The sequence below is a fragment of the Dipodomys spectabilis genome, unplaced genomic scaffold (genome assembly GCF_019054845.1).
Source record: "Dipodomys spectabilis isolate Male_0828 unplaced genomic scaffold, ASM1905484v1 ptg000018l, whole genome shotgun sequence".
Taxonomy (NCBI): Eukaryota; Metazoa; Chordata; class Mammalia; order Rodentia; family Heteromyidae; genus Dipodomys; species Dipodomys spectabilis.
The window spans coordinates 22,106,705-22,132,190 of record NW_024870695.1 but is presented as its reverse complement, the minus strand read 5'-3'; the positions used below and the strand labels follow the sequence as shown (position 1 = coordinate 22,132,190).

The window sequence follows — 25,486 nt, the reverse complement described above, 5'->3', positions numbered from 1 at the left end:
CGCGGGGCGCGGGGGCGGGGCCCCGCCTCCTGGTCAGCTCCCCGGGCCGCGGGCGCGTTGTTGGTTTCGGGTTGTCAGGCAGCAGCAGCAGCCGCCAAGAGCGACCCAGTCAGACCGAGGTGGGGGTACGGCTGGGCCATGCCCTCTGTCCCGGCCTGAGCCCCGCCACCCTCCGCAAGCATGAAGGACGGTGGGGACTCCAAGGACCAGCAACTCATGGTGAGACTCCCTTAATCTCGCTCCTCCTTACCTCCACCATCCCTGAACCCAGCCAGACCCCCACACATACAGGCAGTGTCCCCTAAGGGACGAGGGACAGGAGCTGGGACTGCGCAGGGCAACTTTGCCCAAGTCCTAGAGAACAGGTGTCTAGGAGGTTATGGTGTCCTCCTGAGTCTAGAAAGTCAGCCTGGCCTCCCTCCAACATTCCCCCTCGGTCTCCACTGGGGCAGACAGCTCCCCCATCCAAGACAGATCTGCCTCACTGCCTGAGAAGGGAAGCAGGGGTCTCCTGATGGGTCCGTCAGAAGGAATCCCAGCCTTGTGAGATCTGTTATCCGGGAGCCCAGGGTGTGCCCTGGGCTCTGGAGTGGGTTAATCCATGGCAGGCAAAGTCAGGACCAATACCTCAGAGTAGCACTGGATGCAACCTCCATGGCCCCCAGAGCCCAGGGAGCCTGGGAATTGAATGGGGAGGTGGGAGGGAGGGTGGACAGGTAGAGACTGAAGGCCAAGATTCCAGGTCATCAGGGATACCAGGATGGAAGGATGAGGGGGAGACCCCTCCACAAGATGTGGGTAGATATGGGAGTCTTTCTTTCCAAGCCCTATCCCCAGGCCTCATTTGCACCTACAGGCTAATGTTATCCCTGATACCCCACTTCTGCAGGGCAGCCTTAACTCCTGCAAAGGGAAGCTTTGGTGGGAGCCACAGGCAAGATCCAGGCTGTGAAGCATCCTCTCTAGCAGTGGAAAAGGGCTTGTTTGAAACAGCCCTGTGTACTGTGCACTGGCCAGGCACGGACCAGGGCCTTGCCCCCCTCCTCTCCCCTTCCCTCCTTTCCTTCTCCCTTTCTTTCCCCCTCCTCTCCCCATTGGAGTCCTCCCGGGAGGCTGATAAATATGATCTGCTAGGCAGTGCAGCTGCCTCTAAAGTGAGGAGAGGGCTCCTTAGTTCCACCCCCACGCCAGCAGCTGTTTCTCTTGGAGCAGCACAACCCCATCCCCCACGCCATTCTTTGGGAGACCCATGCACTTGATGAAGACCTATTGTCTTTTATTGGCTAGAGAGTAGAGATGGTGCCATTCCCCTTGGGAGCAATCAGGATGTGGTCACAGGTCATTGGCGTGAGGGGGAAGACCATCATGCTATCCTAATCCTAACCCCCGTCATCCCCAAGCATCCACAGAGGCGCCAGCAGCCTGGGAAGGCTCCAGGGTCAAGCCCAAGGGAGCTCCAGGTGTTTAATTCGGGTGTGTGACTGATGCAGCCTGGGCACAGTTCCCTCCCTCGAGGCTTTCCCTGCAACTTGGGCTCAGACACAGCCTGACATCTTGTGAACCTGCTGCCCTCTGACCTGGACAGTGAACTTGACTTTCAGAGTTTTCCTTGGGACATGTGGTCCCAAGGAGAACCCAGAGGCTTGCTTTGGGGAGAGAATCCTGAGGCCCGCTCACCCTTCCCTGTGTAGCCTAGTCTGGGACATCTATCTAACCCCAGGCCCCTGGTCTCTCCCCCCCCACCCATCCCCAGGTGGCTCTCAGGGTTCGACCCATCAGTGTGGCGGAGCTGGAGGAAGGAGCCACCCTCATTGCCCACAAGGTGGATGAGCAGGTATGCAGGGCTCACAGCCAGGACTGCAGGAGGGGAGACCTGCTCAGATGGTTGGTGCACCTGCTAGGGGCAGAAAGGGCTCTTGGCTCAGGGCACTGCCTCTCTCTGTTCCCTGAACTCTGGCTGGGCCATTGCGGGCAGTGTTGAGGAAGCCAAGGGCTCTTCTGCCTTTTTAGATTTCTTAGATTGGTCCAAGGAAGGCTGAGAGGAGTCCTGGCCTAGGTGCCAGGTACCCATGGCTTCTCTGCTGCTCCCTGGGCATACATTTCCTTATGATCAGAGCATCTTCAAGGTGTTTGTGTTTGCTTAAGCCCGCAATGGCTGTTTTCTCTGTCTCTCTCTGTCTCTCTGTCTCTCTCTGCCTCTTTGTCTCTCTGTGCCAGTCCTGGGGCTTGAACTCAGGGCCTGGACCTTGTCCCTGAACTTCTTTTGCTCACTTGCGCCACTGCACCACTTCAGGCTTTTTCTGTGTATGTGTTACAGAGGAATCAAACCCAGGGCCTCATGCATGCTAGGCAAGCACTCTACCACCAAGCCACATTCCCAGCCTATGATAGCTGTTCTCTTGCTCCTTATGTCACTGTGATGCAGGAAGGCACGGCACATGAGATCAGAAGTGTTTATCAAGGTGCTAGAAACTACTGTGAATAGGAATGAGCCTTCCCTCCCTCTGTTAGTGATAGTCCAGTGTGGGGCAATGAGGCACTCATCAAAGAATTGAAACAAGTGAGGGTTTGCAGCTGAGGGCAGCAAGAACAAAAATATGAAGTGCCAGGAAAGTAAGTGGGTGAGGTGACCTAGTCCTGGAGGCTGAGGAGGGCTCCCTTAAGACATGGTACTTGAATTGGGCATGGCGGTGCACATCTATAATCCCAGCACTCAGGAAACTGAGGCAGGAGGATTTTGAATTTGAGGCTAGTCTGGTCTACAGGTGTAATAGAAGAAACCTGCAGGTATAAAGACCCATGTGGAGCTGTGGTGAGAGGGATTATGTACAATTGCATAACAGGAAAGACCAGTGTGGCTCAAGCAGGAAAGGGGGGGAGGAGGAAGAGAAGAGAGGTAAGATGTTGATGCATGAGATGATAGCCAGGTGCCAGTGCTCACCCTTGTAGTCCTAGCAACTCAGGAGGCTGAGATCTGAGGGTTGTAATTTGAAGCCAGCCTGGGTAGGAAAGTCCAGAGACTCTTTTCTCCAATTAACCACCAAAAACCTGGAAGTAGAGCTGTGGCTCAAATGGAAGAGTGCCAGCCTTGAGTGAAAAAGCTAAGCGACAGTGCTCAGACCTTGAGTTCAAGTCCCAGTACTGACTGATACAAAATAAAAAAAAATTTTAAAGGTGTGAGTTGAAACTGGACGTGAGTTAGGTCTTACTGTGGAGACATGGCTGGGATGTTTTCTTGTGCAGACAGTTGAAGACTCAGGTGCTGTGGTGGTCACAGTGCGGGGGCAGCAGGTACAGGCTGGATGCCCTGGTGGCATAGGCCTGACAGTGGCCCCTTTTGGCACTGTGGCTGGCTTCTCCGGGAATGCCAGGGCGGTGGGTGGAGCTGGAGGATCCAAGGTTGAAATGGTATCCTATGATTCAGAGAAAGGTATGCACACACCTGAGGAACCTGGGCCAAGGTCCCTGGGGCTGGACTGTCATCCAAAGCACAGCCTCCTTGGGGTTCCCCAGCAGGTACCTTCCCCACCTCGTCTCTTCCTTCAGCTGAGATAGCTGATTTGTCCCCCTCTCTCCTTATTAATTTTTTATCCATCGTGGAGCTTGAGCTCTGGGCCTGCACACTGTCCCTCAGCTCTTCAACTCAAGGCAAGTGCTCTAGCTGGGTGCCAGTGGCTCATGCCTGTAATCCTAGCTACTCAGGAGGCTGGGATCTGAGGATTGCAGTTCAAAACCAGCCCAAGCAGGAAAGTCTGTGAGAGCCTTATCTCCAATCAACCAACACAAACTGGAAGTGGCACTGTGGCTCAACTGGTAGAGTGGTTGCCCTTTTTTTTTTTGTCAGTTGTGGGGCTTGAACTCTGTGCCTGGTGCTGTCCCTTAACTCTTCAGCTCAAAGTACCTGCTCTACCCCTTGAACCATAGAGCCACTTCCATTTTCTGGTGGTTGATTGGAGATAAAAGTCTCACAGATTTTCCTGCCTGGGCTGGCTTTGAACCGTGGTCCTCAGACCTCAGCCTCTTGAGTAGCTAGGATTACAGACATGAGCCACTGGTGCCTAGCCCCTCTCTCCTTCAAAGACCTCCAGATAAGAAGGGGTGTCTGGGGGAGATCCAGGCCAAGCCCAGCAGAGCAGTGTGTGCATGTGCAGTACAAAATGGGTTGTGCTTGGGCTAGGAAGGTGGCTCAGTGGTAGAGCGCTTGCCTTGCATGCCTGAAGCCCTGGGTTCAATTCCTCAGCACCACATAAGCAGAAAAAAAAAAGCTGGAAGTGGCGCTGTGGCTCAAGTGGTAGAGTGCTAGCCTTGAGCTGAAGAGTTGAAGGACAGCGTCCAGGCCCAGAGTTCAGGCCCTACAACCGGACCCTCCCCCCAAAAAAAAAGAATGGGTTGTGCTGTTTGCCATCTGGGTGGCTTTGGGTGGGAGTTATTTGTTTGCCGGCGCCGCCCTTGCCCCTTCTTTGAATGGGGCCAACAGTCATGATGCTTTTTCTAAAGACCTTGCTGGCCATACAGTATGCTCACCCACCCAATCAATGCCTGGCACTTAAAGACAGCTTTAAAAAAGAATCATTACTGAAGCTTGAACTCAGGGCTTCACACTCTTGTGTTTGCTTTTTTGGCTGGCACTCTACCACTTGAGCCAGGCCTCCAGCTCTGCTTTTTTTGCTGGTTATTTTGGAGATGGAGTGTAAAGGACATTGCTTGAACTGGTCTCAAACTATAAAAAAATCCTGTGGATCTCAGCCTCCTAAGTAGCAGGAGGGAGCCACTCTGCTAGGGAGAGTCCTTTGATGTTGACCCATGGTCACCTGTCAGAGTCCCCAACACTGTTGGGTCACACCCCTCCCCTCTGCCCCCCCCCTCTCCTCACCCCACTTGACAAGCTGGAGAGCTCAGGAGAAGAAAAAAAAAGCCTCATAGTCCAGGTCTCTCCCTGGGTTGTCCAGCTTGTCCCCAAGGATATCAAGTCTTCAGGGTTGGGACAATGATGTCTCTTGGCTGCTGCTGGTTTCCAGCCAGCACGGGGACCCGTTAATATGAACCAGAACACTCCCCGTGAAGGGGCAGCCCATTGTGCGCCAGCCCCGTAAACACTGGCTCCATTCTGCTTCTGCCAAGCAGGGCAGGGACTCCCTCTAGTTCTGGCCTGGTCCAGCTGGGGCACCCCACCCACCAGGCCTGAGCTGGGCAGCCCTGATGGGGCTGCAGAGAGACTCAGGGCAGGCTGAGCAATGTGGGCACCGAGCTCGTCCCACCGGCCCTGGGGACTTCCATCCCCAGGGTGATCAGCAGGGAGAGGCCACTGCCACGGCCCACCCACCAGTGGGTCCTCAGTGGGAAGAGGTGAAGGGGACTCAGTCACCTACTGGCTTGGGCCACTGAAAGGGGTCTGGCAACAGCCTTCCTTAGGCTCAGCACCATTCTCCTGGGGACATTTGGAGCTGGAAGGCCATCACCATGAGGCTTGCCAGAGGTGGGCATTCCCATAGGCCAAGTATCCTCAGAGCAAGAGTGAGGGTAAGCCAGGTGCCAGTAGCTCGCCCCTGTAATCCTAAATACCTTGGAGGCTGGGATTAGAGGATCAAAGTCTGAAGCCAGCCCAGGCAGGAAAGTCTGTGAGACTCTTATCTCCAATCAACCACCAAAAAGCCAGATGTGAAGCTGTGGTTCACAAAAGCCTAAGGGGTAGCACCTGGGCCCTGGCCCTGAGTGGAAAGAAAAGAAGGAAGGAAGGAAGGAAGGAAGGAAGGAAGGAAGGAAGGAAGGAAGGAAGGAAGGAAGGAAGGAAGGAAGGAAGGAAGACAGACAGGGAGGGAAGGAAGGAAGACAGGGAGGGAGGGAGGAGGAAGAGAGAGAAAAAGGAAGAAAGAAAGAAAGAAAGGCAAGGCAGGCAGGCAGGCAGGCAGGCAGGAAGGCAGGAAGGAAGGAAGGAAGGAAGGAAGGAAGGAAGGAAGAGTAGAGAAAGAAATAAAGGGAGCAGGGAGGAAGGGAAGAAGAAAAAGAAAAAAAGAGCAAGAAGCTGGGTGCCTTTAATCATGCCTTTAATCCTAGCTACTCAGGAGGCTAAGATCTGAGGGGTTCAGAGCCAGCCAGGGCAGGGAAGTCCATGAGACTCTTCTTTCCATTAACCAACAGAAAATTGGAAGTGTAGCTGTGGCTCAAAGTGCTAGAGCACTAGTCTTGAGCAGAAGCTCAGGGATAGTACCCAGGCCTGAGTTCAAGCCCCACAACTGACGAGAGGGGGGGGAGGGGAGGGAGACAGAGAGAGAGCAAAAGTACTGGGTTCTGGGAATCTGGAATTAAGGCTTGGATTTTTAAAGGGGTAATTTCAGAGGCCTGGCAGGCCTGGGGTCCCAGGGCCCTGGCTCTGTTCGGGATGGTAGTCATTACACCTACATTAGAGGGTCCTTCTTGGAGGGCTCTGTATGAACAGTGTGTAACACTTTGCCAGCCTCATGCTCAGAGGTAGTAAATGACCATTTATCTTAAGGGCTGAGCTGTGGGAAGGAAGGTTGCAAGCCCCAGAGTTAGGAAAACCTACCTCCTTCTACATCCCATCCCAGGGCTCATGAGTGCCCCATTCCCCATTCCTAGATACTATCATCACTAAAGCTGGAACCCTAGGAAGGCTGAGGAATGAAGGGGCGTGTGAGTGTGTGTGTGTGTGTGTGTGTGTGTGTGTGTGTGTGTGTGTGTGTGTGTGTGTGTGTACTAGGGCTTGAACTCAGGGCCTGAGTGTTGTGCCTGGACTTTTTCACTCAAGGCTGGCCCTTTCTACTTCCTACATGTTGCTGGTTAATTGGAGATAAGATTCTCAGGGATTTTTTTTCCCTGCCAGAGCTAGTTGTAACTGTGATCCTCAGATCTCAGCCTGCAGAGTAGCTAGGATTATGGGCATAAGCCACCAGTGCCTAGCACCAGAGGGAGGGGCAGGGCTGAGGGAGAAGCTCCTGGACACAGAGCCACCTTCTCCCTCCTGCTTGCCCCCACCCCACCCTACCTGCTGGCCTTCCAGTGTTTACCTGCAGGATTTAAGTCAACTGACAAGGACTGTAATCTCATAATTAGCATTTATCTGCTTGCAGCCCAACTGCCATTCCCTGCTTCTGGAGTTCAGCAGAGCCAGGCCCCCCAGGAGGCGCAGCCACAGCACTAGGGCCTGAAGGAGGGTGTGACATGGGAGCAGAAAAAAAAGAGAGCATCAGAATAGAGCCCCAGCTCAACTATGGATTTCAGAGGACACAGCCCTGCCATGTCCTGGCTGGATGCCCATGAGCTCCCCCCACCCCCCACCCCAGTTTCCTCATTAAAGGAGAATATGAAGCACTTCTACCCTCCTCAGGAAAGGAGAGGATTAAAGGGGATGTGAGCTGCAGCCACAAATTCAAGGCTGTTGTAATAGGTAAATAAGGTGTAGGTGACAGGTGCCAAGGGCTGGTACTGTAGCAGCCTCTGCCTACTCTACTCACTTGCCCAGGACAAAGTGGAGGTGGGGCTGAGCATAGGTAAAAACATCCCCTTACTGTAATGTTTGCAAGGTTTATTCCTATTTTAATTTATAGTAGGACTTTGTCTCTTTTCATGGCTAAATAATATTCCGTGTCATGGAGATGCTGCATTTTGTTTGCTGGTCCTGAGGCTTGAACTCAGGGCCTGGGCTTTTATGCTCAAGGCTAGTATTCTACCACTTGAGCCACTTGAGGGGGAGATGCCTCATTGGAGATAAGAGTCTCATGGGCCTTCCTGCTTAGTCTGGCTTCGAAACACGATCCTCACATCTTAGCCTCCTGAGTAGCCAGAATTACATGTGTGAGCTACTGGTGCTTGGCTAGGGTTTCATTTATTTTACTCTGCTGTGAGCCTGGCTCCCTGGACTTAGGGTGAAGCCAGAGCCAGCCCAAGCCCTCCTGAGTCAGAGACAGAAGAGTTGGCGTGGCTTCCTTTCTGGTGACTACGGTCTTGTCCTTCTTGATCTCTATCTGGGCCAAACTTGAAGCCTAGGAAGTGATGCTTTTGGCTTGAGGTCACACAGCAATGTCGCCCCCGAGGCCCGTTTGTGCTGCTGCCCTCCCTCGGGGTTCTTCACTGCCAGCCTGGGAGCTGAAGAAGAATCTAGGTGATTGATTTTCATCCAGAGGCCATTTTTCCCTCTGGGGGATGTCCATCAGGATCACAGCTGGGGAAGGGTGTCCCTGGGACAGAGGTGCGCAGGTGCGGCCAGGCAGGTGTGCCCCTGCCAGGCAAGTGTGCAGACATACACCATGCAAGCTTGTGCAGACTTTCACAAATGGGGAAAGCTCCGAGAAGCAGAGCTCCCTGTCTTCCCTCTCCTGGCCCTGCCTTCTGCCCTCTAGCCAGTACCATGGGGCACAGCACAAGGAGAGATTTCCTGACAGGGATCCTAGCTGGGTGGTGCGTTCCTTTGCAAGCCCTGAATGTCAGCCTTGGGCCTGGTGGCTCGAAGAAAAGAAGTTCAGTATCTCACAGTCCTGGCAGTCCAAGGTATGGAGTCAGGGTGGCAGCAGGGAGGTCATGGTGAATCTTCATCTTATGTGGCTAATGACCCCCCCTAGCATCGTATTTCCAAAGAAGCTCATAATCAAAGGACCTGGGGTTAGCACTTCCGCCTATGAACTTAGGGAGAGAGTGCGGGTGGGGCACAATTCAACCCCTAAGAGCCAGGCAGCAGTCTGTCCATTGGTTCTCTCAGGCAGCAGGTTTGGGTGAGCTGGTATGAGGGAGCTTCTGCACGGAACTGAATTGCATTCAGTCTAACTGTGGACTTTGCATAGAGCTTGGGCGACAATCCTGACCCATAATAAGAATGCCTACTCCCAAGTTTCAGAAAGGGCATGTGGGGGGCTCTTAGCACAGTGCCTGGCACACCCACAGCTCCCCTTCAAAGGCAGTTTTATTCTGCAAGTGTTCGCAGGGTGTGTGCTGTGTGCAGACATAGGCTGACATTCACAGGAAGCTTCGGAGAGAGGGTGTGGGGGGCCAGGGTGTGGGCAGGCCTGCGCTCACAGGGGCATGCACTCCGGGGAGCCCTTTGATGGTGCCTATGAATCAGAAATCTGTACTGCACAGTCGCCTGGAGGAGAGGACAGGAGGCAAACCCCAGGCTTTTCTTTCTAACTCTTTCTCCCAGAAGTCTGTGAGATGCTTCAGTTAACCAGCAAAAAAGCTGGACGTGGAGCTGTGGCTCAAGTGGTAGAGTGCTAGCTAGCCTTTAGCAAAACCAAAAGCTCAGGGACAGCGCCTAGGCTCTGAGTTCAAGGACCAGTACTGGCACAAGAAAAGAAACAAATCCGATGGCAGGGCTGCCTCTTCCGGGAAGCCTTCCTGTCCTGGTTAGATTTGGGGTCTCCTCTCTGTGCTAGCATTCACCTGGTTATTAAAGCTACCAGGGAATGTCAGAGAGCAAGACAGAAAGCAGGACGTCTGGCCTCACTTCTGTCATCCTGGACCCTTCCTGGCTCAAGGCTTGGCAGGCGGACAGTGCTCCAAAAATGAGTTGGACTGGCTCAAATGCCACAGGCTGGTCTCCTTGGCAGCCTGGGTGCCCCCTCCCCACCCCTTGCCAGTTCAGCTGTGGTTCACCTGGTCCAGGGGGTACAAGGGCTCCATTGTGTGCCAGTGTGGACAGGAATGGGGGCGATGCCCGGGAGGGCAGATCCCAGACAAAGCCTTCTTTAAAGAAGCCACAGCAGCATGCTGACAGACAACGAACCCAGAAACATTCCAGGTATCAAAAGAACCAGAGGCCCAGGTGAACTTGGCCAAGGTCAGGTGAAAGTCAGCGATGGGGGATGGCCGCCAGTGCCTGCAGCTGTCCTCTCCGCCCTCAGCCCCCCAGCTGACGATGCCAGAGGGCCCTGCCCCCCGTCTACAAGGTGAGAGCTGGCAGAGATGGCGGGGCTCCCATTGCATCCCAGGGGACCGATGCCAGGGGGACTCAGAGCCAGCGTTGATCTTCAGCTACACCTGAAACTTGAGCAGGGCCCAAGTTGCTGGCAGGCATGGGCCAGGGAACCAGCTCCTGGAAAAGAGGTTCCTGGCTCAGAGACCCTGAAGACATGGCCAGTGACTGAGGACAGAGGGGTCCTCCAGGGAACAGCGCAGGCCCACATGCCCTGTGTTCTACTTACAGTGGCCGCCCGGCCATTGGCCAGCTGGGAGGGGCCTTCTCTGTGCATAGCAGCTGCCCAGCCTGCCTGCAGCAATCCCTTCTAGCCTGCTTGCCTAGAATCCCGCTGATGGGATTGGACTTCTGCCTCCTGGAACACTTTCCCTTCCCCTTCCCTCCTCCCCAGAGCCCCATAGAAGGCCCAGGCCTGTTTGGATGCCACAAGCACAGGTGCATGTCTGCTGGAGGGAGGGAAAGGACATAGAAAGTGGACAAGAGTGACAATTCCCAAAGTTATTGTCCTTCTGGGACTGTGCCCCTAACTCCTCAGGCTTGACAAAGGGACCCAGAGGGACCTACCATGGATCTCCTAGGCCCCTGAACTCAGTTTTGCTCCCAGCATGCCCCTCCTGTCAGTTTCTCTCTGTCCCTTCTACAAGGGCTGTTCACAAGGCCTTTGGGACTGTCACCAGCCTTGGTTCTCCTGCTCATCCAGCCACTGTCTCTGACCCCTCAGGGTGGTACTAAAATAGGTCTGTCTCCCCTCCAAGCCTTGCCTGTGTTAGGACTCAGTTGACATCTTTTGATAGTTGTCCAGGGCCCAGTGAGCATCGTGAGCCATGTGTGGGCCTCAGTCAGATTATGCTGATGGTTGAGGGACCCCCAACCCACACAGCTCTCTGTGGAAGCAGAGGAGGCAGGGAGGGGTGAAAAGATGCTCAGAGGACAGACACGTACCAACCCAAGAGCTGGCCTGCCAGGGCCCTGGCTGCCATTTCCTACCAAGGATGCTTTGTGCTATGATTTCCTCCACTGAGAGTAATCAGCATGATTTCACGTTAAAGGATGGTGTAAGATTAGCTGTTGCTCGAATTCCTGGGGTGGTGAGGGCACCTCTCTGCCCTCCCTCCGGTGCTTCTCTTCTCCCCTTAGTAGCAGAGGGCCTATGAGGCGTCCATGCTGACTGAAACCACTGTCTGGCCCTCCATCCATCTGTGCAGCTCCCCTGGGCCTAGGGAACAGGCGCTGCCTCATTAGGCAGAGAGCACTGGGTGGTTTAACTCCCCTGGCTGTCTGGCAGAGCCAGGGCATCAGGGAGTCCAGGTGTTGTTCCCAGAGCACAGGGCCGTGCATAGAGGTGCCAGCCAACCCATAGGGGCACCTGCATGGTGCCGTAGGGTGGGGGACTCAAGATGAGCCCTTTACTTGCTTGGCAAGGATGGGGTCCCCAATTTTGAATGTGTGTGCTTGCATGCTTGAACTCGGGACACTGTTCTTTAGCTCTGTTCACTCAAGGCTGACACTCTATCACTTGAGCCACAGCTCGACTTCTGGCCTTTTGGTGGTTCATTGGAGATAAAGAGTCTTTGGGACTTTCCTGCCCTGAATTGGGAATCCTCAGATCTCAGCCTCCTAAGTAGCTAGGAATACAGGCGTGAGCCACTGGCTTGACTTTTCTTGTAGAATTTTGGTGTTGTTTTTTCATTGTTACCTCTCTAGATTTCATGGCACAGTCAGGGAGGAGGGGAAGGGTAACCTCCTTCACCCCTTCCCTCCCCCACCTTCCTCTTCACAGTGCCCTAAAGTGGGGCGGGGGTGGGGCATGGAGCACTTAGCCTGTGTTCACACAGCTGTCTCAGGCTCTGTGCGGCTGCAGGGCTGCAGTGAGGGGAACAGGTCTGAATCAGGGACCTGCTGTGGGGTGGGGCACCCCCGGGGTGCTCCCTGCTTCTCTGGGATGGTGCCCATCTTGCAAGGTCACGGGGGGGGGGGGGGTCAAATGGATCTGGGGCGGGGGTGACCGCGGCCTCCCCGCCGGGCCCTTTGCAGATGGTGGTTCTCATGGACCCCTTGGAGGACCCCGACGACATCCTGCGGGCGCACCGCTCCAGGGAGAAGTCTTACCTGTTCGACGTGGCCTTCGACTTCACCGCCACCCAGGTGAGGGTGCACCGGAGCCCCTTCCCGCCCCTCACCACTTGAGAGGGGCCCTCAGGGGACCTAGTCCCTGACCCTCACAGGTCCTCCCCACTTGCTCAAGGGTCCACCTTCTGGAGCTTTCCCCATCTGTGAATGTCCGTACACACCTGTGTGATGTTCACCTGTCCATATATGCACCTGATAGACACTAACCTCCGTGCCTGCACACCTACACACTTGCTCAGTGCACACAGGCACCCGCACGCTGCACACCTGGCCTTCCACGAGCATGCTTGGGTGAACACCCGCACCCACCCTGCACAGGTGGTCTCTTCGAACCCCCCACGGTTGGGCTACATGGGGTGGGGCAGGGGGAGCAGGAGGAGGGAGCCGAAGGCCATCTGTTGCAGGCTGGGCAGATGGAGGATTGTCTCCAGGAAGCCGACACCCTCCTAGGGACCCCTACACCCTCCTAGGGACCCCATCTCACTATCTTCCGGATGTTCCTCCTGGGAGCAGATACTCTGTGTCCTCCGAGCCAGGGGCTGGGAGCCAGCTGTGGAAGGAGCCGGCTCAGGTGTCCTGAGCTCTGCTGCAGGCTGGCGTTCCTCCTCCCCCCCTGCCCCAAGGTGTAAGCAGAGACATCCCTTCCTCTCCTTCCCACCCCCTCCTCCCTCCCACATACCCCGGGGGCATCTGTGCTGTGCCCTGTCTGGGTCCCAGGCCCCTGACAAGGTTTCTTGTCCTTTGCAGGAGATGGTGTATCAGGCCACCACCAAGAGCCTCATCGATGGCGTCATTTCCGGCTACAATGCCACAGTGTTTGCCTATGGCCCTACAGGTGTGGGAGGGGCGTGAGCACACCCCTGGGGAGGCGAGCCCCCTCGCCCCACACCCCTGCAGAGACCGCCCAGGCCTGGCTAGGGCAGCAATCAGGATAGGACGCATCCAACCCCACCTAGGGCCCTCCATTCCAGGGACCCCATCTTCAGCCAGGGCTGTAATCCTTCCTGCCCTGCCCCCTGCCTTCACCCCTTCACCTCCCTGGCCATCGGGGAGGGCCTCGCTCAAAGACAGACCAGGCTCACAAATTGTCTCTGCTCAGTGAGGTCTCACCCCTAGTCCCTGCTCTGCCCAGGCTGTGGGAAAACCTACACGATGCTGGGTACTGATCACGAGCCTGGTATCTATGTCCGGACACTCAACGACCTCTTCCGTGCCATTGAGGAAACCAGCAACGACATGGAATATGAGGTGTCTATGTCCTACTTAGAGGTGAGTACCCCCAGGCTTGGGTAAGAGACACACAGGACCAAGCTGCCCCACCTCCTAGAGCCAGTGACCAGCAGTTTCCTGGGGTGCCCATCACGGCAGCTCTCCCACCTCTGTATTATTAGCCCCACCTTATAAAACTTGAGGACCAAAGAGGTAACTTATTCACAATCAGTGGGAGGGGGTGGGATTCGAACTCGGGACCCTGTGACTCCAAAACCAGGTCTACCCCCATTGTGCCACACTCCCCAGCAGCCTTGTCAGTGAACAGAGTTCAGACACACTCCCTGACTGTTCCCTTCCTCACCACTGTACCAGGAGGCTGGCCTCCATCTGGCAGCTTCTGCTGGTGACAGCTCAGGAGGGGTGGTGAAGGTAGCTGCCAGCAGGTGTGGAATCAGCCAGCTAGGCTCACCTTGTTGGACAGCGCCCAGAGGTGGCTGATGGTTGCCTGGCAACAAGCAGGGCTCCCTGATCTACTAGGATAGCCTGGCCCTTGGTCAGGTCCATGCAGTCCTGCTTGGCTCTGAGTCTGCCTGCAATGTTGGTTGGCGCTGAGACCCAGCTGCCTGTGGGTGCTGAATCACCTACATTCAGTTCACCATAGGAAGGCAGGGAAACTTCCCAGGCCAGAGACTCACAGGAGCCTGGGGCCAGAAAGTGGGAGCTTCCTGTCCCCTCCTTGTCTGGGAGTCATGCCCTTAGATTCCCTCCTCAGGTCTCTTCCTCACCTGTCCCACCAGATCTATAATGAGATGATCCGGGACTTGCTGAACCCCTCCCTGGGGTACCTGGAGCTGAGGGAGGACTCCAAAGGTGTGATCCAGGTGGCTGGAATCACTGAGGTGTCCACCATCAATGCCAAAGAGGTGAGTCTCGTGTGGCCAGACTGGGGCCACGAGGAAGGTGCCCGAGAGAGCACAGGGCAGGAGCGCGGAGATGGAGCTGGGCTGGGCCCCACACAGTGTTGCGTGGCAGCAAGATGCACGCTCACTCTCCTCCGCCATCAGGTCCCAACCACCCCGTCCTGGGGAGTGACAAAGTCACAGGGCCTCACACAGCCTCTCAGAGGCAGGACCTCCCCCGCCAGGCCTCCTCTCTGCAGGCATCTCAGGGGCTCTGCTGGGAACTGCCTCTCTCTCATTCCCTCCTTCGCTCCCTTCCTCCCAGATCATGCAGCTGCTGATGAAGGGGAACCGGCAGAGGACCCAGGAGCCCACGGCCGCCAACCAGACGTCCTCCCGCTCCCACGCCGTGCTGCAGGTGGCCGTGCGCCAGCGCAGCCGTATCAAGAACATCCTGCAGGAAGTGAGACAGGGCCGGCTCTTCATGATTGACCTGGCGGGCTCCGAGCGAGCCTCCCAGGTAAGGCCGGCTCTTGGAGTCTGGAGAAGAGGCTATCTGGATGGTGGGGGGGTGCAGTCCAGAGCACCCCAGAGAAGTAGACAGAGGAGTGAATCCCTCAGGGTGAAGGACTGAAGAAAGTTCCAGAAAGTTCAGGATGGGCCCAGGCAACCTGAAGAGCCAAAGGACTATTGTTGGGGTGGGGCAGGGGTGAGGTAGGATGACAAAGAACAAAAACAAGCACCTGACACCTGACTCAGCAGAACATGGAGGGACCTGGAAGAGGGCCTAGCACATCAAGGACATCACTTATGACACCCAATGTCGCTGTCCTTATCACTCAGCCAAGTTGGCTTGCCTGACTCAGTGGCCCAGCCCCTCTGGCAGGACAGCTTGGGGTGTCAGGGTCACCTGGGCAGGGGCGCTGGGTGATGTCACCATAGCAAAACTGAAGCCAAGATAAGAGAGAAAAGCCAGGCATCATTGATGGCTTACACCTGGAATTATGGCCACCCAGGAGGCTGAGATCTGAGAATCACAGTTCAAAGCTAGCCTGGAAAGCATGAGACTTACCTCCACTGAAATACAAAAAAAGCCAGAAGTAGAGCTACGGCTCAAGTGACAGAGCACTATCCTTGAGCAAAAAAAACTCAGGGAAGCCAGGCACTAGTGGCTCAGGCCTGTAATCCTAGCTACTCTGGAGGCTGAGATCTGAGCATTTCGGTTCAAAGCCAGCCCAGGCAGGAAAGTCCGTGAGACTCTTATCTCCAATAAACCATTAGAAAACTGGAAGTGGCGCTGTGGCTCAAGTGGTAGAGAGCTCACCTTGAGCTGAAGAGCTGAGGGACAGCGCCCAAGCCCAGAGTTCAGGCCCCACGACTGACAAAAAAAGAAAAAGAAGAAGAAGAAGCAGGTTAGGGATAGTGCCCAGGCCCTGAGTTCAAACCCCAGGACTGGCGGGGAAAGAAAGAAAGAAGGAAGGAAGGAAAGAAAGAGAAAGAGAGAGAGGAAGGAAAGAAGGAAGGAAGGAAGGGAGGGAGGGAGGGAGGGTGTGAGGGAAAGAAGGAAGGAAGGAAGAGAGAGGGAGGGAGGGAAGAAGGAGGAAGGAAGGAAGGAAGGAAAGAAAGAAACAGGCTCACAGCCTTGTCTGAACACACAAGGCTGGATTGCAACAAGGTGGGCGTTCACAAATTCATCCCTGAGTTCCAGAAAAGCCTCCAGGCCTCCTTAAGGGGACATGGGGAGCAGCCTGGAGGAAAGGGGTACCCTCTGGTAACTGGAGCTGTCTAATGCCAGCTCTGCCGGGATGGGCAGCAATGGCTCCCCTGTGCCATGAGGAGAGGAGCCCGCCCCTGCATCACGCACCCGTGCGTGTGTGCATGCACACACGGCCCTCCTAGCTCTGTGACGCTCCTGGTGCCTTTTAAGGCCTGGGGTCACACTAAGTGGCCCAGGAGGCCATCTTGTGGCCTGCCATTCAGGACACTATGGGACAAGTCTGGCCACTGCCATAGTGCCTGCCCCAAGGGAACAGAACCAGCTTGGCTCGGCATTCTCCAGAGTCCTCAGTCTAGAAGCTTCCTGGTCATACCTTTCCTCGTGCACCCCTAGGAGGAGGTGGCAGGACCAAGCCATCTGGTGACCTGTGCTCCCTACATTTCCAGAGCGTACCCACTCCCCCCCCCAGGTTGGGGTGTGTATCTAGGATCAGCAGGGTGCTGATGGGTGGCTGATGGATGGAGCCTCCGCCTTGGGCCCTCACAAGGCCACAGTTTTATCCTCTACCTCCCCCTCTCCCCCCCTCAGACCCAGAACCGGGGACAGCGCATGAAGGAGGGAGCTCACATCAACCGCTCCCTGCTCGCGTTGGGCAACTGCATCAATGCGCTGAGCGACAAGGGCAGCAACAAGTACATCAACTACCGCGACAGCAAGCTCACCCGGCTCCTGAAGGTACCAGGGTCCCCTGAGCTCTGTGTCCTGCCTTCACCTCCCACAAACCTTTTAAGTTTGCTTTTGTGCTGGGACTTGAACTTAAGGCCTCACACTCCCATTTGGACTTTTCACTCAGAGCTGGCACTCTACCACTCAAGCCACAGAGCTACTTCTGCCTTTTATTTATTTATTTGCCAGCCCTGGGGCTTGAACTCAGGGTCTGGACACTGTCCCTAAGCTTCTTTTGCTCAAGGTTAGCGCTCTACCACGTGAGCCACTTCCAGCTTTTTCTGTTTATGTGGTACTGAGGAATTGAACCCAGGGCTTCATGCATGCTAGGCAAGCACTGTACCACAAAGCTACATTCCCAGCCTCATCTTTTCTTTTCAGGTTAACTGGAAATAAGAATCTTACAAATGTTGGGCTGGGAAAGTGGCTCAGTGGTAGAGTGCTTGCCTTGCATTCCTGAGGCCCTGGGTTCGATTCCTCAGCACCACATAAGCAAAAAGAAAAAAGCCGGAAGTGGTGCTGTGGCTCAAGTGGTAGAGTGCTAGCCTTGAGCTGAAGAGCTGAGGGACAGCGCCCAGGCCCAGAGTTCAGGCCTCACGACCGGACCCAAAAAAAGAATCTTACAAATGTTTCTGTCTGGCTGGCTTTGAGCCTCCTGAGTAGCTAAGATTACAGGCATGTACCACCAGCGCCTGGTCCCACAAACTCTTTAGTCTTGTCTGTGGCTTTGTGAGTTAGGGAGAGTTACTTGTGCTGCTAGGGAAATTGAGGCCTGGAAAGGCCAAGGAATTTTCTCCAAGGGTTGGTACTAGTCAGTGCTGGAAATAGGTATATGGTCCCCACAGACCCTTCTGTCAGCTTGCCACCACAACTATACCCACAAGGTAGGTGGGGATTCAAGAAGGCTGAGGGGGCTGGGAATGTGGCTTAGTGGTAGAGTGCTTGCCTAGCATGCATGAAATCCTGGGTTCAATTCCTCAGTACCACATACACAGAAAAGGCCAGAAGTGGCTCAAGTGGAAGAGCACTAGCCTTGAGCAAAAGAAGCTCAGGGACAGTGCTCAGGCCCTGAGTTCAAGCCCCAGGACTGGCAAAAAAGAAAAAAAAGAAGGCTGAGGGTTAGTGGCGGAGAAGCAGTAGAGTCTCCCCATTATGCTCAGCAGCCAGGCTTTTTGTATGGAAGGGGGGAGGGAGAAAGGAGAAGGGAGGGGGAGGGGGAGAGGGCACACATACAGACTGGCAGGAGGAGGCTCTGGGGGAGGGGCCTCCACTGACCACCACCCCCCCGCCCCGCCACCTCCATCCAGGACTCCTTGGGGGGGAACAGCCGCACGGTGATGATTGCCCATATCAGCCCAGCCAGCACCGCCTTCGAGGAGTCTCGGAACACCCTGACCTATGCTGGCCGGGCCAAGAACATTAAGACCAGGGTGAGGGTCCCTAGACTGCCCCCCCCCAGAACACACCCCTGGACCACGATTTGAACCACTTGGACTGACCCCTACCACCTCCACCCTTGGTGGAGCCAGCCACCACTGCACCTCCTTATTAACCCGGAAGTCCTCCGCTGGCTCCCAGGTCGCTCTTCTTCTCATTCCCCAGTCCCCCTACCTTCTTCTTCCTCTTCAGAGGCTAATTCTGGACTCTAGGCCTCTAGGTGGTCGGTCAGACCACCTAGGTATTTGTGTTACCCACGGGGTGAGGGGGGGCTTTCCTGAACCCCAACTCTCAGCTATCTAATACACAGATCTCCTCCCAGTCCCAAACCAAGCAGGGCCAGGTGCTGGTAGTTGACCTCCTGTAGTCCTAGCTACTCAGGAGGCTGAGCTCTGAGGATTGGGGTTCAAAGCCAGCCCAGGCAGGACAGTCTATGAGACTCTTATCACCAATTAGTCAACAAAACCCAAAAAGCAAAATGGAGTTGTGGCTCAAATGGTAGAGCACTAGCTTTGAGCAAAAAAGCTAAGGGACAGGGCCTAGGCCCTGTGCCAGTACCAACACACACACACACACACACACACACACACACACACACACACACACACACACCCCAGGTGTTCGCATCCCTGCCATGACAACAGAGGACAGTGCGGATTCAGACTGTGAGTAACTGCCCAACACATGATGGAGCAGAGACGGGCGCTGGGCCTGGATGGTTTTCAAGTTCACGTCCTCTGGTAGAACCTGCGGGGCCCCTGCTGCCTGGTGCACCTGCCTCGGCTCCTGTGTTGGTAGAGGGGGGATGGCTAAGCAAGTAGCATCTGCCCAAGAGTGCCCTGGGTGCTTGAAGTTGCTACCTCCAGAGCTTTGGGGGAGGGGGCGGAGGATGGTGGAAAGGGAGACGCCTTCTGAGTAGTTCATTTGTTAGTTCAGATCATTGTCAGTGGCCAGTACATGCCAATAGCAGCTGCTGAGACCAGCTGGGGAAGGGGATGGAGGAACTGGTGCCCCTCCCTCTCCCCCACTCCCACAGGAGGGGAAGGAGCACTTCAGGAAGATCCAATCTAGCTGAGCCATGTCATGTGACAGCAGGCCATGGGTTTGGGTCCACAAATGCTGCTACTGTCACCCAGGAAGGCTGGAGGGGTGGGGGGGGGGGAGGACAGGAAGGTTTAGCAGGTAAGCAGGTGGAGGCAGAGCTGTCCCTTGCTCCCCCATCCCGTGCTCCCCGCAGGTGAAGCAGAACCTGTTCAACGTCTCCTACCACATCGCCCAGTACACCAGCATCATCGCCGACCTGCGGGGTGAGATCCAGAGGCTCAAGTGCAAGATGGACCAGCAGGCGGGGCGGGGCCAGGCCCGAGGGCGGCTGGAGCGGCCTGACAGCCAGCATGCTCGAGGTGCGCACGTGAGCAGTTCTGTGGGAGCCTGTCTCCGCAGCGCCCCCTCCTGGAGCTGCTTCCCCTCATTGAACTTCCCTGAGCCAGCCTTCAAGCTCTGTGCCTTGCTTCCTAAAGGCAGAGGTTGCTGGGCGCCAGAGGCTCACGCCTGTAATTCTAGCTACTCAGGAGGCTGAGATCGGAGAATCATGGTTCAAAGCAGGCCAGGGGCAGGAAAGACCATGAGATTCTTATCTCCAATGAACCACCAGAAAACTGGAAGTGGTGCGCTAGCCCTGAGCTGAAGAGCTGAGGGACAGCGCCCAGGCCCACAGTTCAAGACCCACGACCAAAAAAACACAAAAAACAAGGCAGAGGCTAGCCCACAGGAGTGAGGGAGCCTGTAAGACTGGAGGCCCAACTCCTCAGATAGGTGGGTTCTGCTATGATGTGGGGGCAGCTTTTTATAGTTGTGAGTTCATGGTGTCCCCGTTCACACAGAGGAACTGAGCGTCAACTTTGTGTGTAGCCCTAGGCTAAACTGTGGGAGTGGGGCATGGGAAGAGAGCGTAATCTAGGAGGTCTTCCTGGAGGAAGTGGCTGGAAAGGCAGTTGGGAGTCGTGGCTGGCTTGGAAAGAAAGTTGGGAGAGGATCTCAGTGGGCTTGAGCCAGCCACCACTGCTGCCCTTGCGCCCTCCACAGCCGAGGTTCAGCTGCACGGCCGGCAGGGAGAGCAGGCCGAGCTGGAGCAGGTCCGCGAGCAGCTCGTCAGCACCTTCCAAGAGCAGATGGACCTGCGCCGGCGCCTGCTGGAGCTGGAGAACCATGGCATGGAGGTCCAGATCGACACTTCCTGCCACCTGCTCACCATTGCTGGGTGTGCACCCCTGCCCGGGGACCCTCCCGGCCTGCAGGGATTGGGGATGGAGTTGCTGGGGACCTGGGTGATGCCCTGCCCTTTCCTGGGGCCTGAAGCCCTCGTCTCCTGTCTCCCCGGGGGTGGGCCCCCGACAGCTGGGAGCATGAGAAGTCACGCAGGGCCCTCAAGTGGCGGGAGGAGCGGAGGAAGGAGTCCTACTCGAAGGATGACAGTGAGAAGGACTCGGACACAGGTGACGACCAGCCAGACACCCTGGAGCCGCCCGAGGTGGCCGCCGCCCGGGACAGCATCGCCGCCCTGGTGGGGGAACAGAGGAAGCTGCGCAAGGAGAAGGTGCCCAGGGCTTGGGGTGGGCCAGGGGTGGTGGGTCCTAGAGAAGGTGGAGGGGCTGGCGGCTCAGGCCACCAGTCCTTGGTGATCTTGCTAAGTTCCTGCACCTCTCTGAGCCTCAGTTTCCCCACCTGTAAAGCGGGAGATGTCCTGGTGTTGTCCTCACAAGTCACTGGAGATATTAATGCTTGCCCCAATCCAAAGATCCCAGACAGGGCGCCCAATAGAATCACCGGAGCTTTCTGGGCCACTGGTCATTACCTTCTAGGATGGGGCATATCCAAACGGGAGCAGGGTGCTTCAGAGTAGCCCTGAGGGCATCACAGGGCTAGGGTGAAACAGATACCCACGAAGCCCATTCCAGGGTAGGTAGTGGCCAGAACAGCAAGAAACAGCACAGGCTGGGTGCCAGTGCTCCTAGGAAGGGAGGAGGAAGGGAAAAGAGAGGAAGGAAAGAGGAAGGAAGGGTGGGAGGGAAGGAAGGAAGGAAGGAAGGAAGGAAGGAAGGAAGGAAGGAAGGAAGGAAGGAAAGAAGGAAGGAAAGAAGGAAGGAAGGGAGGGAGGGAGGGAGGGAGGGAGGGAGGGAGGGAGGGAGGGAGGGAGGGAGGGAAAAGATAGGAAGGAAAGAGAAAAGTAGGGAGGAAGGGAAGGACAGAGGAAGAGAAAGGAAGGGCAGGAGGGAGGGAAGGAAGGTGGAAGGGGGAGGGAGGGAGGAAGGGAAGGAAGGAAGAGAAAAGAGGAAGGAAGGAAAGAGAAAGGGAGGAAGGGAAGGAGGGGGAAGAGAAAGGAAGGGAGGGTGGGCAGGATAGATGGATGGATGGATGGATGGATGGATGGATGGATGGATGGATGGACGGACGGACGGACGGACGGACGGACGGACGGACGGATGGATGGATGGATGGATGGATGGATGGATGGATAGGCCACCTTGGAGCTGCCCTGGTTGCAGGGCACCGGCTCTCGGAGCCTAGGGGCTGGGGAGGCTGCGGGCGGGCGCGGGCGGGCGCGGGCGGGCACGGGCCGGCACGGGCGGGCGGGCACGGGCGGGCCTGCCAGGCGCTGAGCCCCGTCTGCGCGCGCAGCTGGCCCTGGAGCAGCGCTGCCGGGAGCTGCGCGCGCGGGGCCGGCGCCTGGAGGAGACGCTGCCGCGGCGCCTGGGCTCGGAGGAGCAGCGCCAGGTGCTCGGCCTGCTGTGCCGCGTGCACGAGCTGGAGGTGGAGGTCACCGAGATGCAGTCGCACGCGCTGCTCCGAGACGGCGCCTGGCGCCACCGCCGCGAAGCCGTGCGCCGCCTGGAGCAGCACCGGAGCCTCTGCGAGGAGATCATCCAGGGCCAGCGGCAGATCATCGAGGGTAGGACCCGCGCCCCGGACGGGGGGCACGGAGTGGGGCAGGGGGGGAGGGCGAGGCGATCCCAGGCCCGCGCTGAGCCCTCCCCGCGCCCCTCCCGCAGACTACAACCTGGCGGTACCCCCGCACCTGGAGGCCCTCTATGAAGTGTACCTGCGCGAGCTGGAGGACGGCAGCCTCGAGCGGGCCGCCATCGTGGACCGCGTGGCCTCCAGGGCCCTGCAGGTGGGCGCCGGGGCAGGCCCAGACACCCGCGCTGTGCCCACGGAAGGGCCCCCACGCAAGGCACAGCCTGCCTGCAGGTGGCTGCTGCCACCCTGGACCAAGCTGGTTCCCTTGGAACCCCAGGGAGCTGATTCCAGCCCCTCCTTGCCACGCCCTAAACCATGCCACGCCCAGCAAGGTGTCCCACCCGCACCCCCACACTCCTCTCAAAACACTTGGCTCTGTCTGTCCAAGATCAGAGGGTTCAGGGGAGGCCGTCTGAGAAGGCCCCTCACCAGCTCAGCGGAGCGTGCCTGTAATCTCAGCACTTGGAAGGCTGAAGCAAGAGACATGCAAGTTCAAGGCTAGCCTGAGTTATCCTGTTTATTTTTGTGCCCTGCTGGGGCTTGAACTCAGGGCCTCAGTGCTGTCCTTGAGTGTTTTCAGGGCGGACACTCAACCACCTTTTGACTGGTTAATTGGAGGTAAGCATCTCATGGACGTTCCCACCCAGGCTGGCTTTGAACTGGGTCCTCAGATCTCAGCCTCCTGAGTAGCTAGGATTACAGGCCTGAGCCACCAGCACCCAGCAACCTTGTTTTAACTGGATAAATAGAATACCAAGAAAACAATGGCCCCAGGTCATTGTTACCCCATGTGGGTGCTGTTATGGGCTCCAGGATCAAGTCTTCTGACTCCCCCTCTCCCCCTCCCCCCAGGACAGTTCTTTGCCCAAAATTACCCCAGCAGGAGCTACACTGACCCCAGACTCTGATCTGGAGAGCGTAAAGACAATAAGCTCCGAAGCCCAGCGCCCACAGAACAGCACCCTCCCACCTCTCTGCACGGACAGGTGAGCCAATTCCTGCTGGGCCCTGACCTGGGATTGCCAGTCCAGATACCGGCCAGGCAGGAAGGCTGGAGCCAGGACAGGGAGAGGGTGGCTGGGGGGCTAGAGAAGGATTCTTTGGTACGCTCTCTGGTGGCTCCCTCTGCTGGTGGTGGCAGGGAACCTCAGCGTGACCAGTCTGGTCAACAGCCCTCCTTCCTCCCTGCCATCCTCAGTGAAGCCCACCACATATTCAAGGCCAATTCTCGAGCCTGGCAGGTGAAAGGCTATTCTGTGCCCACCCCACCACCCATCCAGATTGGCAGCCTAGTGGCCCAGGAGGTGAGCTCTGGATACCACCTGGGGCTGGGCAGTCACCCAGCATTTGGGATGAACCCTGTCCCATCTTTGTTGACTGGGGTGCAGGGATCCTTGCTGTGTTCAAGCCCTTCTTCTTCCCAAATACTACACTCCAGCCCCCTCTGGACAGCCTGGGCAGCCGGATCAACTCTTCTCCAGATAGCAGCGAGAATCTGTCGGAGATTCCCTTATCCCACAAAGGTACAAGTGCGCACCTGCCTGATCTAAAGGCTCAGATCAGTCCAGCCAAAGCCCTTTTCTGCCCTGAGCCTGGCTGAATGCACAAGTGTCCCGAATACTTTCTAACCTAGAGAGCCATCAGCGCCCCCAGAGGACTGGCTGTGTATCAGCAGTTAGTATCTGCACCTGCTCAAGGGCAGAGATGGGGTTACAATCAGAAATCACATTGGAAGCATCTGACTGGTTGCTGGTGGCTCACACCTGTAATCCTAGCTACTCAGGAAGTTGAAACTTGAGAATCAAGGTTCAAAGCCAGCTCATGCAGGAAAGTCTGTGTGACTCTTATTTCCAATTAACCACTAAAAAAAGATCAAAAGCAGAGTTGTGGCTTAAGTGGTAGTATTGCTAGCTTTGAGAAGAATGAAAAACAACCCTCAGGGACAGCACCCAGTTCCCAAGTTCAAGCCCCAGGATCTGCACAAAAATAAATACATAAATAAAATAGAATGGAAGCACTTAGGGCCACACACCTCCTTCTACCGAGTAATTAATTGCAATAACAAATGTTAATTGAATCTTGCTCCCTGAGATAAGATTGACTAAACCCATTGGTCAGCCTTAATAACACCAGGGAATTAGTTGTGGCATCTTCAGTTTAGAGATGGAAGGTGACAGTGTGCCCCAAGTGGCAAGCAAGTAGGGGTGTTAGGGATGAAACCAAGGTGCCCTGGCTACTGCTTATTTCTGCCATGGTAAAGGAGGGGTGGTGGGAGATGGCCTTGATCTCCAAGTGAAACTCTTGTCTGCTGTAGAGAGGAAAGAGATCCTGTCCAACACCAAGTGCATCTCAGTGAAGGCTGCCGGCCGTCGCTCGCGGGCCCTGGGCGTAGAAGGGCGCCACCTGCTGGCACCTGCCACAGAGTGCAGCAGCCTGTCCCTGCACTCTCTGAGCGAGGCTGATGATGCCCGGCCACCAGGCCCACAAGCCTGCAAACGACCCCCCAGCCCCACGCTTCAGCATGCTGCCAGCGAGGACAACCTGTCCAGCAGCACAGGAGAGGCCCCTTCCAGGGCCAGAGGGCATCGAGGTGAAGGCCCTGGGCCCTGGCTGCGAGGCCAGAAGAAAAACCCGGGCAAGAAAAGGGAGGAGTCACTGGAGGCCAAAAGGAGGAAGCGGAGGTCCCTGTCTTTTGAGGTCACAGGCCATGGGGTAAGGCAAGGGGCAGAGGCGAGGTGTCTGGATCCCTTTCTTGTGGGTGGGGGGCCTGAGGGCCAGATTCCTCCAGAAGCCCCAGCGTACTTCAGCCTTGCACAACAGCAAGAAGCTCCACCTCAGCAGGGTGGCAGGGGCAGAGCTTGTAGTAGAGCCCTACACAGCTCTCAGCCTCACCTCCCTATTCTTCAACCACACAGCTCTCTCGCTCCAAGACGCATCTCCTCAGGGCCCGTCCCTTGGAGGACATCTTAGACCACAAGATGCCAGTGTGTGGGCACCCAGCCCCTGGTATCAGGCATCTGGGAAAAGTCACCATGCCTTTGGCCCAAGTCAAACTCTCTCCAAGCCAGAACCCAGGTTAGTACGAGCACGGGAGGCAGTGGGAAAGGAGAGGTCTTAGCCAGCCCAGGGAGGAGACCATGATTCTCTAGCATACTTGGAGGATCGGGCCCTCAGGGAGTTTGAGGCCACTGGGTGATGGGGGGTGGGGGGAATGGGCTGAGAGGCATTCCTGATCATGACCTTTCCCCTTTGCAGGATCTGGGGATGCTTCCTCCCTTGCTGGTCCCCCCAACCCAGCTGGCATTTCCCGGAGAGGAGCCGCTCGCGGGCCCAGCCTGCCCCATGGCTCAAGAAAAGATGGACACTTCCGGCATAACTGAGGGAACTTACAAGAACCAGCTACTGCCTCCCAGCCCCCGGGCA

At 56.4% G+C, this 25,486-nt stretch overlaps 1 protein-coding gene across 1 annotated transcript; it reads left to right on the top strand.

Annotated features, from left to right (window-relative positions):
- Positions 1 to 180: 180 nt before the first annotated feature.
- Positions 181 to 25,443, top strand: Kif19 (kinesin family member 19). Its single transcript, XM_042673622.1, has 20 exons — positions 181 to 219; positions 1,754 to 1,834; positions 11,960 to 12,070; positions 12,803 to 12,890; positions 13,188 to 13,324; positions 14,065 to 14,190; positions 14,492 to 14,686; positions 16,472 to 16,618; positions 17,917 to 18,039; positions 19,284 to 19,449; positions 20,132 to 20,306; positions 20,444 to 20,642; positions 21,725 to 21,995; positions 22,096 to 22,217; positions 22,916 to 23,049; positions 23,262 to 23,367; positions 23,502 to 23,586; positions 24,378 to 24,775; positions 24,979 to 25,138; positions 25,319 to 25,443. The coding sequence occupies exons 1-20, from the start codon at positions 181 to 183 to the stop codon at positions 25,441 to 25,443; spliced, it is 2,988 nt and encodes a 995-aa protein (XP_042529556.1).
- The last annotated feature ends 43 nt before the right edge of the window (positions 25,444 to 25,486 follow it).

Excerpts from the sequence above, each read along its gene's own strand:
- Kif19 (XM_042673622.1), top strand. The coding sequence starts at position 181 with ATGAAGGACGGTGGGGACTCCAAGGACCAGCAACTCATG. Across the intron at positions 23,368-23,501 it reads GCAGCCTAGTGGCCCAGGAG|CCCCCTCTGGACAGCCTGGG; the intron begins GTGAGCTCTGGA and ends ACTACACTCCAG. Across the intron at positions 25,139-25,318 it reads CTCTCCAAGCCAGAACCCAG|GATCTGGGGATGCTTCCTCC; the intron begins GTTAGTACGAGC and ends TCCCCTTTGCAG.